The sequence below is a fragment of the Macaca mulatta genome, chromosome 1 (genome assembly GCF_049350105.2).
Source record: "Macaca mulatta isolate MMU2019108-1 chromosome 1, T2T-MMU8v2.0, whole genome shotgun sequence".
NCBI lineage: Eukaryota > Metazoa > Chordata > Mammalia > Primates > Cercopithecidae > Macaca > Macaca mulatta.
Window position 1 is genome coordinate 202,904,093 of NC_133406.1, and position 18,658 is coordinate 202,922,750.

Sequence of the window (18,658 nt, forward strand, 5' to 3'; positions counted from 1 at the left end):
ACCAGTCCATGCAGTGCCAAGTGTGGTGCTCCAGGGAAGAGAGAAGAGCACCTGTGGTTTTGATCTTGCTGAGAGTGTGATCTGGAAGACGCTCCTAAAATTAATAGGAAGGATGCTAGCTGTTTTCCTAATGTGTCAGGCACTGTTTAAGTTGACAGTGAATCTTTCTAAAGACCCTATGAGGTAGATTCTATTATAAATCCAAAATTTACAAATGGAGAAACCAAGGCACAGAGCTTCCCCCAGTTCACATAACTAATTTGACAATGCGGTTCTATCTTTGTGTATATTTGCAGCAACTGTGCTATACAGATGAAGTGTTTGATACCTGGAAGAGAAAAACTATTAGTTTGTTAAGTGGTACCTAATCATCTTAAAGATATCTCAGTAAGATGATACTCAGGCCCTTTGGGTGTAGCTATGCTCTTATGAAAGAGCCTTAGCTAGACACAATGGCTTGCACGTGCAATTCCAATACTTTGAGAGGCCATGGTGGGAGGATCACTTGAGGCCAAGAGTTTGCGACCAGGCTAGGCAACATAGTCAGACCCTGTCTCTAAAAAATTTTTAAATATAGCTGTGTTGTGGTGCACAGCTGCAGTCCCAGCTACTTGGGAGGCTAAGGCAGGAGGATTGCCTGAACTCAGGAGATGGAGGCTGTAGTGAGCTATGGTCACACCATGGCACTCCAACCTGGGTGACAGAGTGAGACTCTACAAAATAAAAAAGATTAGGCCGGGCACAGTGGCTCATGCCTGTAATCCCAGCACTTTGGGAGGCCGAGGTAGGCGGATCATGTCAGGAGTTCGAGACCAGTCTGGCCAACATGGTGAAACCCTGTCTCTACTGAAAATACAAAAGTTAGCTGGGCATGGTGGCGTATGCCTGTAATCCCAGCTACTCAGGAGCCTGAGGCAGGAGAATCACTTTAACCTGGGAGGCGGAGGTTGCCGTGAGCTGAGATCGCGCCATTGCACTCCAGCCTAGGTCACAGAGCGAGACTCTGTCTCAAAATAAATAAATAAATAAAAATTAAAAACATTAAAAACGTAAAAAATAAAAAATAAAAACCATATACAGGCAAAGGAGTGTTCAGCTTGTTCACTTCCTAGGAGTTAGCTAACTTAAGATCTTATAGAAGGCCGGGCGCGGTGGCTCACGCCTGTAATCCCAGCACTTTGGGAGGCTGAGACGGGCAGATCACGAAGTCAGGAGATCAAGACCATCTTGGCTAACATGGTGAAACCTCGTCTCTACTAAAAAATACAAAAAAAAAAAACTAGCCGGGCGTGGTGGCGGGTGCCTGTAGTCCCAGCTACTCGAGAGGCTGAGGCAGGAGAATGGTGTGAACCCAGGAGGTGGAGTTTGCAATGAGCCGAGATCCGGCCACTGCACTCCAGCCTGGGCGACAGAGCAAGACTCTGTCTCAAAAAAAAAAAAAACAAAAACAAAAACAAACAAAAAAAAAACTTACAGAATAACTTTCTTTTGGTGCTTTTTCCTTTGGGTTAGAGTTTGAATTCCCGATTGATTTCCTTTTCTCCACTAATTCAGAGTTTGACCTTTTTATTCTGAGATTTGTTTTTTCTTCCATCCTTGTGTATAGCTGAAAATTCAAGTGGCCGCAAAGACTGTCTTTGAAGGCTTCACAGAGGGTGAGCTCACATTCCAGCCTACTTACAAGTATGATACGGGCTCTGACGACTGGGATACCAGGTAGGTCAGAGGTTGCTTCAAAGGGTTGAGCAAACGGAAACCCAGAAATTCTGGGAAGCACTTGCCCTTTTGGACCTAAGGAAGAATAAACGCTTCCTGTGACTTTTTCCCCATGTTTTGTACTCTGGTCAAAGATTTTCTCTCAGTATCTGCTCATGAAGCAGCCTTCTTTCCCATGTATTAACTTTGTGACTGCCTTAGCCTTTTGTTTCATAATAATTTTTAATACTGATTTACTTTTCAGCTATGCCTAGGATGAGATGACTCCAACTAACTTAGCTGGTACTTGGACATTACACAGTAGTTAATATTTTTGTTTGTTTGTTTTGAGATGGAGTCTCCTCTGTCACCCGGGCTAGGGTACAATGGCTGGATCTTGGCTCACTGCAACCCCTGCCTCCCAAGTTCAAGCGATTCTCCTGCCTCATCCTCCCAAGTAGCTGGGATTACAGGCATGTGCCACCAGGCCCGGCTAATTTTTGTATTTTTGTAGAGACGGGGTTTCACTATGTTGGCCAAGCTGGTCTTGAACTCCTGACCTCAAGCCTCCCAAAGTCAGCAGTTAATATTTTTTATTAGTGCTTACCATGTGCCATGTACTATTTGATGTACTTATTTTCTCATTTAATCCTCAAGAACCTGTTGAAGTAGGTATGATTTATTAACCTCATTTTATGAGATTGGAAACTGAAGCATAGAAAAATTAAAGAGGCCCCCAAGCAGACAAGGGGTACAAGTAGGATTTGAACCCAGGCAGTGGGAATTCGAGCCTGTTCTCTTAACTAGCTTAAAAAGGGTCTTTTTTTTTTTTTTTTTGAGATGGAGTCTTGCTCTGTCGCCAGGCTGGAGTGCAGTGGCACAATCTCGGCTCACTGCAACCTCCGCCTCCTGGGTTCAAGCGATTCTCCTGCCTTAGCCTCCCGAGTAGCTGGGACTACAGGCACACACCACCACACCCAGCTAATTTTTGTATTTTTAGTAGAGACAGGGTTTCACCATGTTGGCCAGGATGGTCTCAATCTCTTGACCTCATGACCTCCTGACCTCGTGATCCCCCCGCCTTGGCCTCCCAACGTGCTGGGATTACAGGCGTGAGCCACTGCGTCTGGCCTTAACCAGGATCTTTTAAAGACCATAGGCTGGGTGCGGTGGCTCACGCCTGTAATCCCAGCACTTTGGGAGCCCGAGGTAGGCAGATTGCCTGAGCTCAGGAGTTCGAGACCAGCCTGGGCAACATGGCGAAACCCCACCTCTACTAAAATACAAAAAATTAGCCAGCTGTGGCGGAGGACACCTGAAGTCCCAGCTACTTGGGAGGCTGAGGTAGGAGAATTGCTTGAACCTGGGAGGCAGAGGTTGCAGTGAGCCAAGGACATGCCACTGCACTCCAGCCTGGGTGACAGAGCAAGACTCCATCTCTATAAAAGAAAAATTAAAAATAAATAAATAAAAAAAAAAAGACAGTAGAGTGCTTACTGTCAGATTGGTTTTTTTATTCCCTCCTGATTCTCATAGGAGGATAAAGATCAGAGAATCAGTCTGAACTCTGTTTTGGCTTTGAGCTTTCATAGTTATTTTGGATGATACTCATAGGATACATGTTATCCCTTGATGGGCCTGAATTGCTCTTGCTGCCTCAGATGACTTAGCCATGTGGTCATGAAGGCCCTGATTCATCACTCCCCGCCTAAGCCAGGGCACTTGCCAGGCAGCGGGCACTGCTGTTTCTGTGAGTACTTCCAGTGTGGACTTTGCATTTCAGTGAGAAGTGCCGTGCTCCCGCCTGGTGTGACCGGATCCTCTGGAAAGGGAAGAACATCACTCAGCTGAGTTACCAGAGCCACATGGCCCTGAAGACCAGTGACCACAAGCCTGTCAGCTCAGTGTTTAACATCGGGGTAGGTGGCAGCTGGTATCTGTTGTAATCGTTCTGGAGGGAATTGGCTTTCACAACTAAGACCATTTCTTGTCTTTCTGGTTTCTTCCTCTCCTTTTGAATGGGAGGAAGCCCTTTTTAGGACAATTTAAAACAGTTATTAACAACTTAACCAAGTTTGTTTTAGTATGCCTCTGTAGTTTTCCTCATACATGGAAGTTCCCTTTTGCATTTTTGAACTGTCTTTTTGCAGACCTTTCTCTACATGTTTATAAATGGGTGTGTCAGTATTCTGTATACAACATTGAGGATATTTTTCCTTTTTTGTAAAAGAGATCATATTATACATTTTGCTCTGAGGACATCTTTTTTCCCCCAACTGAATATGTCTTAGGAGATCTTTCCATGACAGTGAAGGTAGAGCGTCCTTCTCATTATTTTTAAGGTTTCAAAGTATTCCATAGTATGGATGAGCCATAATGTATGTATTGATGGTCATAAAGTTATTTCCAAATTTTGCTATTATACACAGTGCTGTTGTGACCACCCTTCACATGTGTCTTTGTGTATCAGTGTATTTCTATAGAATGAAATTATTAGAGATGAAATTAGCGGTTTAGATAAAAAATGTATTTTAAATTTATTAGATCTTGCTAAATTATCCTCACAACAGTTTTACCACTTTATACTTCTGCCAACCATGTATGAGTTTATTTTCCCATACCCTTGCCAATATTGGGTTTTATCAATCTTCAAAATTTTTGCCAACCCAATAAGCAGATATTTTATTATGTTAGATTACATTTCCCTGATTACCTATGAGGTCGACATCTTTTTCTTCCTTTCCTTTTTATTTTTTTATTTTTTATTTTTTTTGAGATGGAGTCTTGCTCTGTCGCCCAGGCTGGAGTGCAGTGGCGCGATTTTGGCTCACTGCAATCTCCTCCTCCCAGGTTCAAGTGATTCTCTTGCCCCAGCCTCCCAAGTAGCTGGGATGACAGGCACATTACACCACGTCTGGCTATTTTTTTGTATTTTTAGTAGAGATGGTGTTCGATTTCCTGACCTCGTGATCCACCTGACTCGGCCTCCCAAAGTGCTGTGATTATAGGCATGAGCCACCACGCCCGGCCCGTTTGTTTTTTGTTTTCGAGATGGAGTCTTGCTCTGTCGCCCAGGCTGGAGTGCAGTGGCACGATCTTGGCTCACTGCAAGCTCTGCCTCCCAGGTTCACGCCATTCTCCTGCCTCAGCCTCCCGAGTAGCTGGGACTACAGGCGCCTGCCACCACGCCCAGCTAATTTTTTGTATTTTTAGTAGATATGGGGTTTCACCGTCTTAGCCAGGATGATCTCTATCTCCTGACCTCGTGATCCACCCACCTCAGCCTCCCAAAGTGCTGGGATTACAGGTGTGAGCCACTGCGCCCGGCCTTTTTTTTTTTTTTTTTTTTTAAAGACACTGTCTTGTTCTGTCACCCAGGCTGGAGTGCAGTGATGCAGTGGCACAGTCACAGCGAACTGCAGCCTCGATCTGCTGGGCTTAAGCAATCCTCCCACATACATCAGCCTCCTGAGTAGGTAGGATTACAGGCATGCCTGTATGTGTGTGTCACCTTACCTGGCTAATTTTTTTTTTTTTTTTTGAGACAGAGTCTCGCTCTGTTGCCCAGGCTGGAGTGCAGTGGCACCATCTCAGCTCACTGCAAGCTCCGCCTCCCAGGTTCACGCCATTCTCTTGCCTCAGCCTCCCGAGTAGCTGGGACTACAGGAGCCTGCCACCATGCCCGGCTAAGTTTTTGTATTTTTGGTAGAGATGGGGTTTCACCATGTTAGCCAGGATGGTCTCTGTCTCCTGACTTCATGATCTGCCCACTTCGGCCTCCCAAAGTGCTGGGATTACAGGCCTGAGCCACTGCGCTGGGCCTTTTTTTTTTTTAAGAGACAGCATCTTGCTATCTTGCCCAGACTGGTCTCAAGTGACTCATGGGCTCAGGTGATCCTTCTGCCTTGGCCCCCCAAGTGCTGGGATTACAGGCATGAGCCACCACACCGGCCTTCTCATTTATTTATTATCTATTTACAGTGATACTTTATTATCATTACAATGACTCACACCTGTAATAGCAGCACTTTGGGAGGTTGAAGTGGGTGGATTGCTTGAGCTCAGGAGTTTAAGACCAGCCTGGGCAACATGGCAAAACCCCTCATCTCTACAAAAAATAAAAAAATTAGCTGAGCATGATGGCTTGTGTCTGTGGTCCCAGCTACTTGGGGGCTGAGGTAGGAGGATCACTTGAACCCAGAATGCGGAGGTTGCAGTGAGCCAAGATCACTCTACTGCATTCCAGCTTGGGTGACAGCAAGACCTTGTTGCAAAAACAAACAAACAAACAAAGCTTAAGAAACACTGCTTTAAATCAAAGCCCTAGAAAAGGTTCTCACTGCTGGCCTGTTGGTGGCAGCAAGCAAAAGAGGGCTAGGTACTGGGCAAACATTTTTCTGCCCTGGGCCTAAGACCTGGCAGAACTAACTGCTAACCACGCTTTCACTTCCACGTCTTTTTTCTGGTAACCAGGAAGCAGATGCCTGTACCACAAGCTTTGCCTCTGGTAGATCCTTCTAAGTCAATTGTTAATGGAGTTCATTAATTAATTAAATCTATAGCCTTTGTTTTCTGTGTTGCTATCAACTGCTATTTCCCAGTGCTGTGAATGCCCTCTATACTGAGAAAGAGGAAATGGGCAGAAGCCAAGGTACTCAGTCTCTGATGTTTCCCTTTCAGGTGAGGGTCGTAAATGACGAGCTTTACCGGAAGACTCTGGAGGAAATTGTTCGCTCCCTGGATAAGATGGAAAATGCCAACATTCCTTCTGTGTCCCTGTCCAAGCGAGAGGTAGGAAGGACATGTTAAGAATATTAGCACTGGGCTCTGGCCGGGTGTGGTGGCTCACTCCTGTAATCCCAGCACTTTGGGAGGCCGAAGTGGGCAGATCACGAGGTCAGGAGATTGAGACCATCTTGGCTAACATGGTGAAACCCCGTCTCTGCTAAAAAATACCAAAAATTAGCCAGGCGTGGTGGCGGGCGCCTGTAATCCCAACTACTCGGGAGGCTGAGGCAGGAGAATGACGTGAACCCGGGAGGTGGAGCTTGCAGTGAGCCGAGATTGTGCCACTGCACTCCAGCCTGGGCAACAGAGTGAGACTCCATCTCAAAAAAAAAAAAAAAAGGCCGGGCGCGGTGGCTCAAGCCTGTAATCCCAGCACTTTGGGAGGCCGAGACGGGCGGATCACGAGTTCAGGAGATCGAGACCATCCTGGCTAACACGGTGAAACCCCGTCTCTACTAAAATACAAAAAAAATTAGCCGGGCGAGGTGGCGGGCGCCTGTACTCCCAGCTACTCGGGAGGCTGAGGCAGGAGAATGGCGTGAACCCGGGAGGCGGGGCTTGCAGTGAGCTGAGATCCAGCCATTGCACTCCAGCCTGGGCAACAGAGCTAGACTCTGTCTCAAAAAAAAAAAAAAAAAAAAGCGTTGGGCTCTTCTATTCCTAGAGCTTAAATCTCCTCATCTGTTGGAGCTCAGAGTTCTAGGAGGCACCTATAGCACTCTTGGACTGTGGTCTTTTCATAGACTGCTTCTAAATAAAGTGAGGCTGATGGTGTTAGCTGAGAAGAGAGAGGTTGTTGGCTTAGGTCATCATGTCCTGCTCTTCTAAACCAGAATACGGTTCAAAATGTGTTTTGGTTTTAGAATAACTATTGTGTATTCTTGCAATGGAGTTTTCTTCTTACTGATGCTTTGCTTTGAGATTAAATTGAGTTTGGATACCCATGAGTTGATGGGAGGGAAGACAGTATAGAAAAGGAATAGGTAATATAGGAGGTTGAATAAGGTCTGAAGGTTTTTTGTGGAAGAGCCACATGGAAGATCAATTAAACTTGACATTCTACAAAGTTAAACCGGGGTTTAAGGTGAGGGCGTTTTTTTGTTTGGTTTGTTTGTTTTAAGCAGAGTCTCACTCTGTCACCCAGGCTGGAGTGGAATGGCATGATCTCGGCTCACTGCAACCTCCACCTCCTAGGTTCAAGCAATTCTCCTGCCTCCGCCTCCCAGTAGCTGAGATTACAGGCTGTGCCACCATGCCTAGCTAATTTTTGCATTTTTAGTAGAGATGGGGTTTTACCATGTTGGCCAGGCTGGTCTTGAACTCCTGAGCTCAAGTGATCTGCCCATCTTGGCCTCCCAAAGTGCTGGGATTATGGGCCTGAGCCACTGTGGCAGCCGCAGATGGCATTTTTAATGCCCTAGTTGTCCAGCTACTTGGAAGGATGGGCTTGATCTTCATGTGTAGAAGTGGAATTTGTGAAGGGTATTTTGTAAATGGTTTTTGCGTATAGAAGATATAAACTTTGACTTTCTTCAGGAAATAGACATACAAAAACAAATGGAATTTTTGGATTTTGGGTTAAACACAGATAACTAGTCTTTAGTGGGAACTGTGGCCTCCCAGGTAAATACTTAAAGCAGAAACATTTAAAAGAGATGGTCCTTCATTTTCTTTCCATGGTAAGGATTGCCCAGTTGGGGTGGCTGGGCAGGTTGCCGAGGAAAGGGCACTGGTTTTTACTGGCCTCGGGCTTCTTCCCAGTTCTGTTTTCAGAATGTGAAGTACATGCAATTGAAAGTAGAATCCTTTACAATTCATAATGGACAAGTACCCTGTCATTTTGAATTCATCAACAAGCCTGATGAAGAGTCTTACTGTAAGCAGTGGCTGAATGCCAACCCCAGCAGAGGCTTCCTCCTGCCTGGTAAGCCCTCTGTTCCTAGCTTCTTGGTATCTGGTTTGGGGAATGCCTTACTCTATATTTGCTCATTTTCCTAAAATGAGCTTTTTGCTTGAGTGTTTTATTCTCTGCTTGAGGCTTTTTAAAAAGCCCTATAGATGAACCCATTCATAAATAAAATAGAAAATAGTGGGGAGCATGAGTTCAGTTTCAAAAGCATTCTCAGTCATTTATATGTTCCATAATTTCACAGAAAGAGAAAACATAAGATTGCTGTAAATCAGGTGCTGCTGTTAAAGGAACCATTTTGCTATCTTGCTATAATCAACTCCCAATTATCTGCTCTTGATAATGGGGAAGTTGATCCAGAAATTATATCTGGCTCTGGAACGTACCATCCACATTTTTCCTGACTTCTCCTTCGCACTCTGCATGGTACTATGTGATGGAACAATGAAGGGTGTTTTGTGGATAATTCATAGGCTGATAATTGCATTACACTTCTACTGAATCAGGCATCTTCATCTTACCTGGCTCAGGGAAGGCTCTTTGATCCATGTCTTCTTATTCTGTTAGTATTTCTAGCTTGAGCTATGCTCCTTAGTACTTGAATTTTATAGCATTTGTCTATTCAAATGTTTTTGTTTGTTGTTTTCATATTCCCAGTTGGACTATAAACTCTTTGTTCTTATGTCTCCTGCATGCTAAGCACATTTAGATGCTTGTTGGTTGGCTGATACCTTTTCTTTCCTTTTCCTAACTCTTTATGGCTTACCCGCTTCCCTCCTATTTTCTTTCCCCTTTCCTCTTGGCCTCCCCTCAGTCAACATTATTTTTAAAATTTCTCTGCAGATTCTGACATTGAGATTGAACTGGAGCTCTTCGTAAATAAGACGACAGCTACAAAGCTCAACTCGGGTGAAGACAAAATTGAGGACATTCTGGTTTTGCACTTGGACAGGGGAAAGGATTACTTTTTATCTGTGTCTGGGAATTACCTGCCCAGCTGTTTCGGGTCTCCCATTCATACACTGTGTTACATGAGAGAGCCAATCTTGGACCTACCACTTGAAACTATTAGTGAGCTGGTGAGTAATATGCCACAAAGAAACATCTAGAACTTTGTAGCAGCCAAGCCAGTCAAACAAGATATTCCTGCCGGGCGCGGTGGCTCAAGCCTGTAATCCCAGCACTTTGGGAGGCCGAGACGGGTGGATCACGAGGTCAGGAGATCGAGACCATCCTGGCTAACCCGGTGAAACCCCGTCTCTACTAAAAAATACAAAAAACTAGCTGGGCGAGGTGGCGGGCGCCTGTAGTCCCAGCTACTCGGGAGGCTGAGGCAGGAGAATGGCGTGAACCCGGGAGGTGGAGCTTGCAGTGAGCTGAGATCCGGCCACTGCACTCCAGCCTGGGCCACAGAGCGAGACTCCGTCTCAAAAAAAAAAAAAAAAAACAAGATATTCCTATGCCTACCTTCCTAGGGACTTAGACATTCTTCAGCCTCCTAGAGCTTGCTTAGTGTATCAGCTGTATATTGCTGTGCTACAAGCCATCCTGAAATTTTAGTAGTTTTTAACACTGAGTTATTGCTTCTCATGATTCTGTGGGTTTCCAATATGGGTCTTCTGCTGGTCTCACCTAGCCCCATTTGTGTGGTTATAATCAGATGGCAGCTGTGATGGCCGGAGGGCTCCAGATGGCCTCTCTCACATGTCTTGGTGTTAGCTTTTCTCTGGGTTTCACTCACCACATGGGCTTATCATTCAGAAGGCTAGCTCAGGCTTCTGTAGGCAGTAGCAAGAACATGAGAGAAGAACTGTAAGGCCTTTTGTAGCATAGGCTCCAAAATGCATACAAGGCCACTTCTGCCATGTTTTATTGGTAGAGCAAGTTGTGAAGCCAGACTAGAGATTCTACGAGTGGAGAAAGACTCCACTTTTTTTTTTGAGACGGAGTTTCACTCTTGTTGCCCAGGCTGGAGTGCAATGACGTGATCTTGGCTCATCATAACCTCTGCCTCCCGGGTTCAAGTGATTCTCCTGCCTCAGCCTCCCGAGTAGCTGGGACTACAGGCACGTCCCACCATGCCTGGCTAATTTTTTTTGTGTTTTTAGTAGAGATGGGGTTTCTCCATGTTGGTCACACTGATCTTGAACTCCCGACCTCAGGTGATGATCCACCTGCCTCAGCCTCCCAAAGTGCTGGGATTACAGGCATGAGCTGCCGCGCCTGACTTTTTTTTTCTTTTTTCTTTTTTTTTTTTTTGAGATGGAGTCTCTCTCTGTTGTCCAGGTTGGAATGCAGTGGCACATCTTGGCTCACTGCAACCACCGTCTCCCGGGTTCAATCAATTCTCCCATCTCAGCCTCCCGAGTAGTTGAGATTACAGGCACCCACCATCATGCCCAGCTAATTTTTGTATTTTAGTAGAGACGGGATTTCACCATGTTGGCCAGGCTGGTCTTGAACTCCTGACCTCAGGTGATCCGCCCGCCTCAGCCTCCCAAAGTGCTAGGATTACAGGCGTGAGCCACTGCACCCAGCCAATTTTTGTATTTTTAATAAAGACGGAGTTTCACCATGTTGGCCAGGCTGGTCTTGAACTCCTGATCTCAAGTGATCTGCCCTCCTCAGCTTTCCAAAGTGTTGGGATTGCAGGTGTGAGCCACCACGCCTGGCTTGTTTTGTTTTGTTTTGTGAGTTGGAGTCTCACTTTCTCACCCAGGCTGGAGTGCAGTGGCATGATCGTGGCTTACTGCAACCTCTGCCTCCCGGGTTCAAACGATTCTCCTGCCTCAGCCTCCCAAGTAGCTGGGATTACAGGTACCCGCCACCATACCCGGCTAATTTTTGTATTTTCTGTAGTGACGGGGTTTCACCATGTTGGCCAGGCTGGTCTCAAACTCCTGACCTCAGATTATCCACCCGCCCTGGCTTCCCAAAGTGTTGGGATTACAGGCGTGAGCCACTGTGCCAGGCCCTTATTTTTATTTTTATTTTTTTTCTGAGACAGAGTCTTACTCTGTCACCCAGGCTGGAGTGCAGTGGAGCGATCTCGGCTCACTGCAACCTCTGCTGCCCGCGTTGCAGTGATTCTCATGCCTCAGCCTCCCCAGTAGCTGGAAGGTTGCTTAGTGCAACCTCTGCCACCTGGGTTGCAAGCGATTCTCGTGCCTCAGCCTCTCAGTACCTGGGACTACAAGTGTGCACCACCATGCCCAGCTAATTTTTTTATATTTTTAGTAGAGACGAGGTTTCGCCATGTTGGCCAGGCTGGTCTCAAACTCCTGACCTCAGCTGATCCACCTACCTTGGCCTCTCCAAGTGTTGGGATTACAGGCATAAGCCACCATGCCCTTCCTAACTTCACTTCTTTTTTTTTTTTTTTTTTTTTGAGACGGAGTCTTGCTCTGTCGCCCAGGTTGGAGTGCAGTGGCCGGATCTCAGCTCACTGCAAGCTCCACCTCCCAGGTTTACGCCATTCTCCTGCCTCAGCCTCCTGAGTAGCTGGGACTACAGGCGCCCGCCACCTCGCCCGGCTAGTTTTTTGTATTTTTAGTAGAGACGGGGTTTCACCGTGTTAGCCAGGATGGTCTCGATCTTCTGACCTCGTGATCCGCCCGTCTCGGCCTCCCAAAGTGCTGGGATTACAGGCTTGAGCCACCGCGCCCGGCCCTCCACTTCTTGATAGGAAAGAAAAGCTGCAAAATACTGCGGCCATGTTTTTCAATATTTCACTTATAGTACGTGTCTTTGTTTGGGCTGCTATAACAGTATACCATAGACTGGGTGGTTTATCAACAACAGAAATTTATTTCTCACAGTTCTGGAGACTGGGAAGTCCAAGATCAAGGCACTGCCAGATTTGGTGTCTGGTGAGGGCCTACCTCCTGGTTCATAGAGGGCCATCTTCTCACTGTGTTCTTACATGGCAGAAGAGGTGAGGGAGGTCTCTGAGGTGTATTGTTTAGGGGCACTAATCCCATTCATCAGGGCAGAGCCCTTATGCTCTATCCATCTCCCAAAGGCCCTACCTCCTAGTACCATCACCTGAGGGATTAGGTTTCAACGTATGTATTTGAGAGGAACATACATATTCAGTCTGTAGCAGCACATTAGAGAAACTCAGCCATGGGTTGGACATAGTGACTCACAACTGTAATCCTAGCACTTTGGAAGGCCAAGGCAGGAGAAATGTTTTAGGCCAGGACTTTGAGACCAGCCTGCGCAACATAATGAGACTCCATCTCTACAAAACAATTAAGAAATGAGCTGGGTACGGGGGTGTGCACTTGTAGTCCTAGCTACTTGGAAAGCCGAGGTGGGAGGGAGACTGGGAGTTCAAGACTGCAGTACCTGAGCGATAGCGCAAGACCCTATCTCTGAAAAAAAAAGAAGACAAACTCAGCCATGAACTCCAAAATAATGAAAGTTCCATTGTCAATGATATTATTCTTTTGTTTCTTTTAAATCATCATTGGTAGGTTATCATCCTAAACTAAATTTGCTGCGATCTAAAAGGTTCCTATGGAGACAATTCTAATACAAGGGAACTAATTTGGAGCATATCTATGGTAATATGTACGCTTTTTTTCCAATGCATTTTTAAATTTAGGGAGTCTTGAATTCCCTCTTCTTCATCATGTAGATGAAAACGGGCCCAATCAAGGAGAGTGATTTGTCACAGGTCATATGGTGAGTTAACAGTGGACCTGGAGGCTGGGCACAGTGGCTTACGCCTGTAATCCCAGAATTTTGGGAGGCCGAGGCAGGTGGATCACGAGGTCAGGAATTCGAGACCAGCCTGGCCAAGATGGTGAAACCCCATCTCTACTAAAAATAAAAAAAATTAGCTGGGCGTGGTGGCGGGTGCCTGTATTCCCAGCTGCTTGGGAGGCTGAGGCAGGAGAATCGCTTGAACTCGGGAGGCAGAGGTTGCAGCGAGCCAAGATCGCACTACTGCACTGAGCCTGGGCGACAGAGCAAGACTCTGTCTGAAATAAATAAATAAATAAATAAAAACAGTGGACCTGGAGGCTGGGTACGGTGGCTCACGCCTGTAATCTTAGCACTTTGGGAGGCTGAGATGGGTAGATCACTTGAGTCCAGGTGTTCAAGACCAGCCTGGGCAACATAGCAAGACCCCATCTCAAAATTAAAAAAATAAATAAATCAATTAAAAAAAAATCAGACCGGGCGTGGTGGCTCACGCCTGTAATCCTAACACTTTGGGAGGCTGAGGCAGGTGGATTGCTTGAGCTCAGGAGTTCGAGACCAGCCTGAGCAACATGGTGAAACCCCGTCTCTACTAAAATACAAAAAATTAGCCAAGGCGTGATGGCACATACCTGTAATCCCAGCTACTAGGGAGGCTGAGACAGGAGAATCGCTTGAACCTGGGAGGTGGAGGTTGCAGTGAGCCGAGATCGTGCCATTGCACTCTAGCCTGGGCGACAGAGTGAGACTCCATCTCAAAAAAATAAAAATAAAAAATAAAAATCAAAACAGTGGTCCTGGGCCTTGAACTCAGATTTTTGGACTTCCAAGTCTGTGCTGTTTCCTCACCAGACCACATCTTCTCTCTGGTTCTATAGTGAAATGCTATAGGAATGATTTTTTTCCTAAAAAGATGGTGCATATTTCACCTGATTCATTGAAACTGCTTGTCATAACCCTCTCCTGATTCTCAAAAATTACCTTTTGTTCCTTGATCATACCACCTGATTTCATTTCTGTCTGTGGAATGTGTGGTTAGGGGCAGTGAAATGTTTTCCTTTTTCCGTGGGTTTGCCGTTCCCATGCCATGCATTTTCCTGGAGCCAGCCTGGCAGTTCTGTCATGATCTTGATTGTTTTCCAGACTCTGATGCCAATACGGACTGGAGATGATGGCAGCCAGTTGGAGAGCCCCATGGAAATCCCCAAAGAGCTCTGGATGATGGTTGATTACCTGTACCGAAATGCTATCCAGCAGGTAGGTTGTGTTTAAGCATTCAGACCTGGTTGAGGCCAGGTTGCCTTGAGAAGGACCATCAGCCCCAAGAACTTTTTGCATAAGGAACCTGTGGAGAACTGTTCTTCACCCAGGGAGGGGAGGAAGGATAGATAGTATGCCATGTTTCACACTCCTGGGAGACCCTGCTATTTTTTTTTTTTTTTTTTTTGAGACAGAGTCTTACTCTGTTGCCCAGGCTGGAGTGCAATGGTGCAATCTCGGTTCACTGCAACCTCCGCCTCCCAGATTCAAGTGATTCTCCTGCCTCAGTCTCCCAAGTAGCTAGGATTACAGGCACCCGCCATCATGCCTGGCTAATTTTTGTATTTTTGTAGAGATGGAGTTTCACCATGTTGGCCAGGCTGGTCTTTTTTTTTTTTTTTTTTTCTGGAGACGGAGTCTTGCTCTGTCACCCAGGCTGGAGTGCAGTGGCCGGATCTCGGCTCACTGCAAGCTCCGTCTCCCGGGTTCACGCCATTCTCCTGCCTCAGCCTCCCGAGTAGCTGGGACTACAGGCGCCCGCCACCTCGCCCGGCTAGTTTTTTGTATTTTTTAGTAGAGACGGGGTTTCACTGTGTTAGCCAGGATGGTCTCGATCTCCTGACCTCGTGATCCACCCATCTCGGCCTCCCAAAGTGCTGGGATTACAGGCTTGAGCCACCGCGCCCGGCCAGCCAGGCTGGTCTTGCAACTCCTGACCTCAGGTGATCTGCCCGCCTCAGCCTCCCAAAGTGCTGGGATGACAGGTGTGAGCCACCAGGCCCTGCCAGAGGCCCTGCTATTACATGCAGTACCTGATTACCCCCAAGGGAAGCAGCGTTGCATAGGAAGGCCATCCCGGCACAGCACAGCATGTTCCTTCCCATGGCCTCTGGGGTCCTCCAGCCGGAAAGCTGCCTGGAGGCCTCTCAGGATGTCATCGCTCTCCTTCAGGAACTCTCACCAGCTTCTGGGAATGGGTGGGGCCAACTTGTTGATAAACCAAGCAGAGGTAGGGGACCAGATGCAACCCCTGGGCCACAAATTTGGAGGCCTGATTTCTAGAGTGACTAGGGCAGGCTTCACTAATCAGATCAGTTAGTTTCACTGACCTGTTTATGTAGGTTTCAGGGAGACCTATACCAACTACAAGCCCACTTGACCACTTCAGAGCAACATCTGTTTTTTTTTTTTAAATATGCATTCTTATGATATTCCATTTTTTTCCTCCTCACATTTATTGAGAGTTGCAGTGTACCAATCACTATTCTAACTTTTTTACAGCATTGCCTCTAGTTTTCACAGTAGTTCTCAGATGAGGAAACAGATGCCTGGAAAGGTGAATAACTTGGTTAATGTCCCCAAGCTGATAAATGGGCAGAGGTAGAATTTGAATACAGTGAATCTGGCTAGAGAAGTCATATTCTTCAGTGCTGTACTATTCTACTTTCTCTGTAGCCCTCCTTTCAAATGAAACTTTTGAGCAATACATATAATATTGTTATTATTAATACAGTTACATGGTATTAAGTCATTTTATAAAACAAATGAACATAAAGTATCCTGAGACTAATGGAAATAGCTTTGTTGCCATAATCTGTTTTTATTGAGATGGAGTCTTGCTCTGTCACCAAGCTGGGGTGCAGTTCACCATCTCGGCTCACTGCAACCTCCACCTCCCGGGTTGTAGCAATTCTCCTGCCTCAGCTTCCAAGTAGCTGGGATTACAGGCATGTACCACCAAGCCCAGCTAATTTTTGTATTTTTTTAGAGACAGGCTTTCACCATGTTGGCCAGGATGGTCTCAATCCCGTGATCCACCCGCCTCTGCCTCCCAAAGTGCTGGGATTACAGGCGTGAGCCAACATGCCTGACCGCTGCCATAATCTTATTTGCCCAAAGCATTGAGGTGCCTTGTTAGCGTTCTCTTATGCTCTTATGCACTGTATATTTTCTTCATTTTTTTCCCCCTGGGTAATCCCTCTATACTACTGCAGGAAACATAGCTGCCTTTATGTTTTCTCCAATGTTGGATCTTCTTGTGTGTTGTGTGCCCTACCCATAGTTTTATAGTAGATGCCTGAAGACCTATTGTAGAAACTTGCCTGGGAAGTCCTGCAAGATGAATTAGCCACATCAGCCTAAATCAGATCATCTGTCAGGGTGATTCAGAGGCCTCACCACACTGCTCCTTTTTGCATTCTGCTAGTGATATTGCCAGGTCAGGAAATCATTCATGATTTTCTGAGAAAATAATTGTTTTGTTACTGTGTTCCCTTTTGCAGGAAGATCTGTTTCAGCAACCAGGCCTGAGGTCAGAATTTGAACATGTCAGGGACTGCTTGGATACTGGAATGATTGATAACCTCTGTATCCTTCAGACATTCAACTGTGCGTGTGTGAGAGAGACAGAGAGAGAGAATATGAGTGAGAGAGAGAGAGAATGTGAGTGAGACAGGTGAGAAAAAGGAAAGTATTTTATGGCTCAAAATCTGATATTGTATCCTCAGCTACCATGTTTTATTTAAAGTTTGCATAGAGAAGGCTTTACAATTTTATTTCATTTTATTTTTTTGAGATAGGGTCCATCTCTCTCACCCAGGCTGGAGTGCAGTAGTGTGATCTCGGATCACTGCAGCCTTTACCTCCTGGGCTCAAGCAATCCTCTCACCTCAGCCTCCCGAGTAGCTTGGACCACAGGTACATACTACCACACCTGGCTAATTTTTGAACTTTTTATAGAGGCAGGGTTTCACCATGTAGCCCAGGCTAAGAATTTACAACTTTAAGCAACCAATAGAGCAGGAACTCAGGAGGGCCTGGCTCACCTGACAAACAATGTGGCCCCTTCGAGAAGTTAGGCTGGCATCCTAGCCCTGAGCAGAGAGCCTGACAGGGCAGTCAGCACTTCTGGCATGTGCTTGCTCCTGGGCCTTTTCCTAACCATGGGCAGCAGCATCATCGGTTCCTTAACAACGGGCCAAAAGCTGCCAGCAATCATTCTGTAGCCGAAGCCCTGCTGCTTTTCCTGGAGAGCCTTCCAGAGCCTGTCATCTGTTACAGCGCCTACCATAACTGCTTGGAGTGTTCTGGCAACTACACAGCAAGCAAACAGGTGAGAGGAAGCATTGAGCATCATGTGGTTAGCCCCAGACCCCGTGGGGCTGAGGGAACAGAGTGGACACAGTTCCTCAAGTGCAGCATCTCAGAAACTGAACACCTTATCTTTCCTTCTCCAACCTGTTCTTTCTCTTATGTCTTTGTTTCTTTTAATGGCATCAACCTTAATTCCAGTGAGTCAACCTCAAAACCTGAGTCATTTCTGACTCCACCCTCTCCTTGCCTCCCGCGTGCCCAGTCTCGTTACTCTATCCCCCATCCTCTCTCTTCCATTCTCATTGCCAGTCTCGTTGCTCTATCCCCCATCCTCTCTCTTCCATTCTCATTGTACCTAGCTTGGCTCAGTGCCCTGCATTCACGGTCTCCTGTTGATTTGTTTTGCACACTGCCATCAGATTGTGTATTCTAAAGCTATTGTCATGTGACTGTTGGTCAAAAACCATACTTGGCTCTCTATTGCCAATTACTGATCTTAAATATCGAAGACTTTCTATGATCTAGCTTGGTGGTTCACACATACAACAGGCCTTGGCAGAATAATCTAGAAAACTTGCCAATAATAGAGATTCTAAAGCCATACCCCAAATCCACTGAATCACAATCACTTTTTTTTTTTTTTTTTGAGATGGAGTCTTGCTGTATTACCTAGGCTGGAATGAATTGCACGATCTCGGCTCACTGTAACCTCTGCCTCCCAGGTTCAAGTGATTCTCCTGCCCCAGCCTCCTGAGTAGCTGGGATTACAGGCGTGCACCACCACGCCTGGCTAATTTTTGTATTTTTAGTAGAGATGGGGTTTCACCATGTTGGCCAGGCTGGTCTCGAACTCCTGACCTCAGGTGATCCACCTGCTTCGGCCTCCCAAAGTGCTGGGATTATAGGCATGAGCCACTGAGCCCAGCCTATAGGCATGAGCCACTGAGCCCGGCCCATAATCACTTTTGGAATCTATTTTGTTCAAGCTTCCAAACTGATTCTGATATGCAGATAGCTGGAGTACTCATTGGTCAGGGCCTGATCAACCCTTCTAGTTATGCTCCTGCCAAAATTGACTTCTCATAAAGTGTTCTCTCTACTTATCTCACTATTTCCCTTCTCCTGCCCTTTTTTATACTTTCTTTGCTCTAAATAACCCCAGTTCTTATCTCTGTAAGTCCAATTTTGTCTTATATTCAAGAC

The 18,658-nt window shown here is 46.2% G+C and overlaps 1 protein-coding gene across 1 annotated transcript in view; it reads left to right on the plus strand.

Annotated features, from left to right (window-relative positions):
* The window catches only part of INPP5B (inositol polyphosphate-5-phosphatase B), a 76,920-nt gene that overhangs the window by 54,633 nt on the left and 3,629 nt on the right, over positions 1-18,658 (plus strand). Inside the window, 8 exon segments of the mRNA XM_015135734.3 lie at positions 1,607-1,716; positions 3,479-3,614; positions 6,376-6,486; positions 8,245-8,407; positions 9,236-9,471; positions 14,246-14,359; positions 16,645-16,729; positions 17,347-17,474. Of these exon segments, the coding sequence (XP_014991220.3) occupies positions 1,607-1,716; positions 3,479-3,614; positions 6,376-6,486; positions 8,245-8,407; positions 9,236-9,471; positions 14,246-14,359; positions 16,645-16,729; positions 17,347-17,474 (1,083 nt within the window).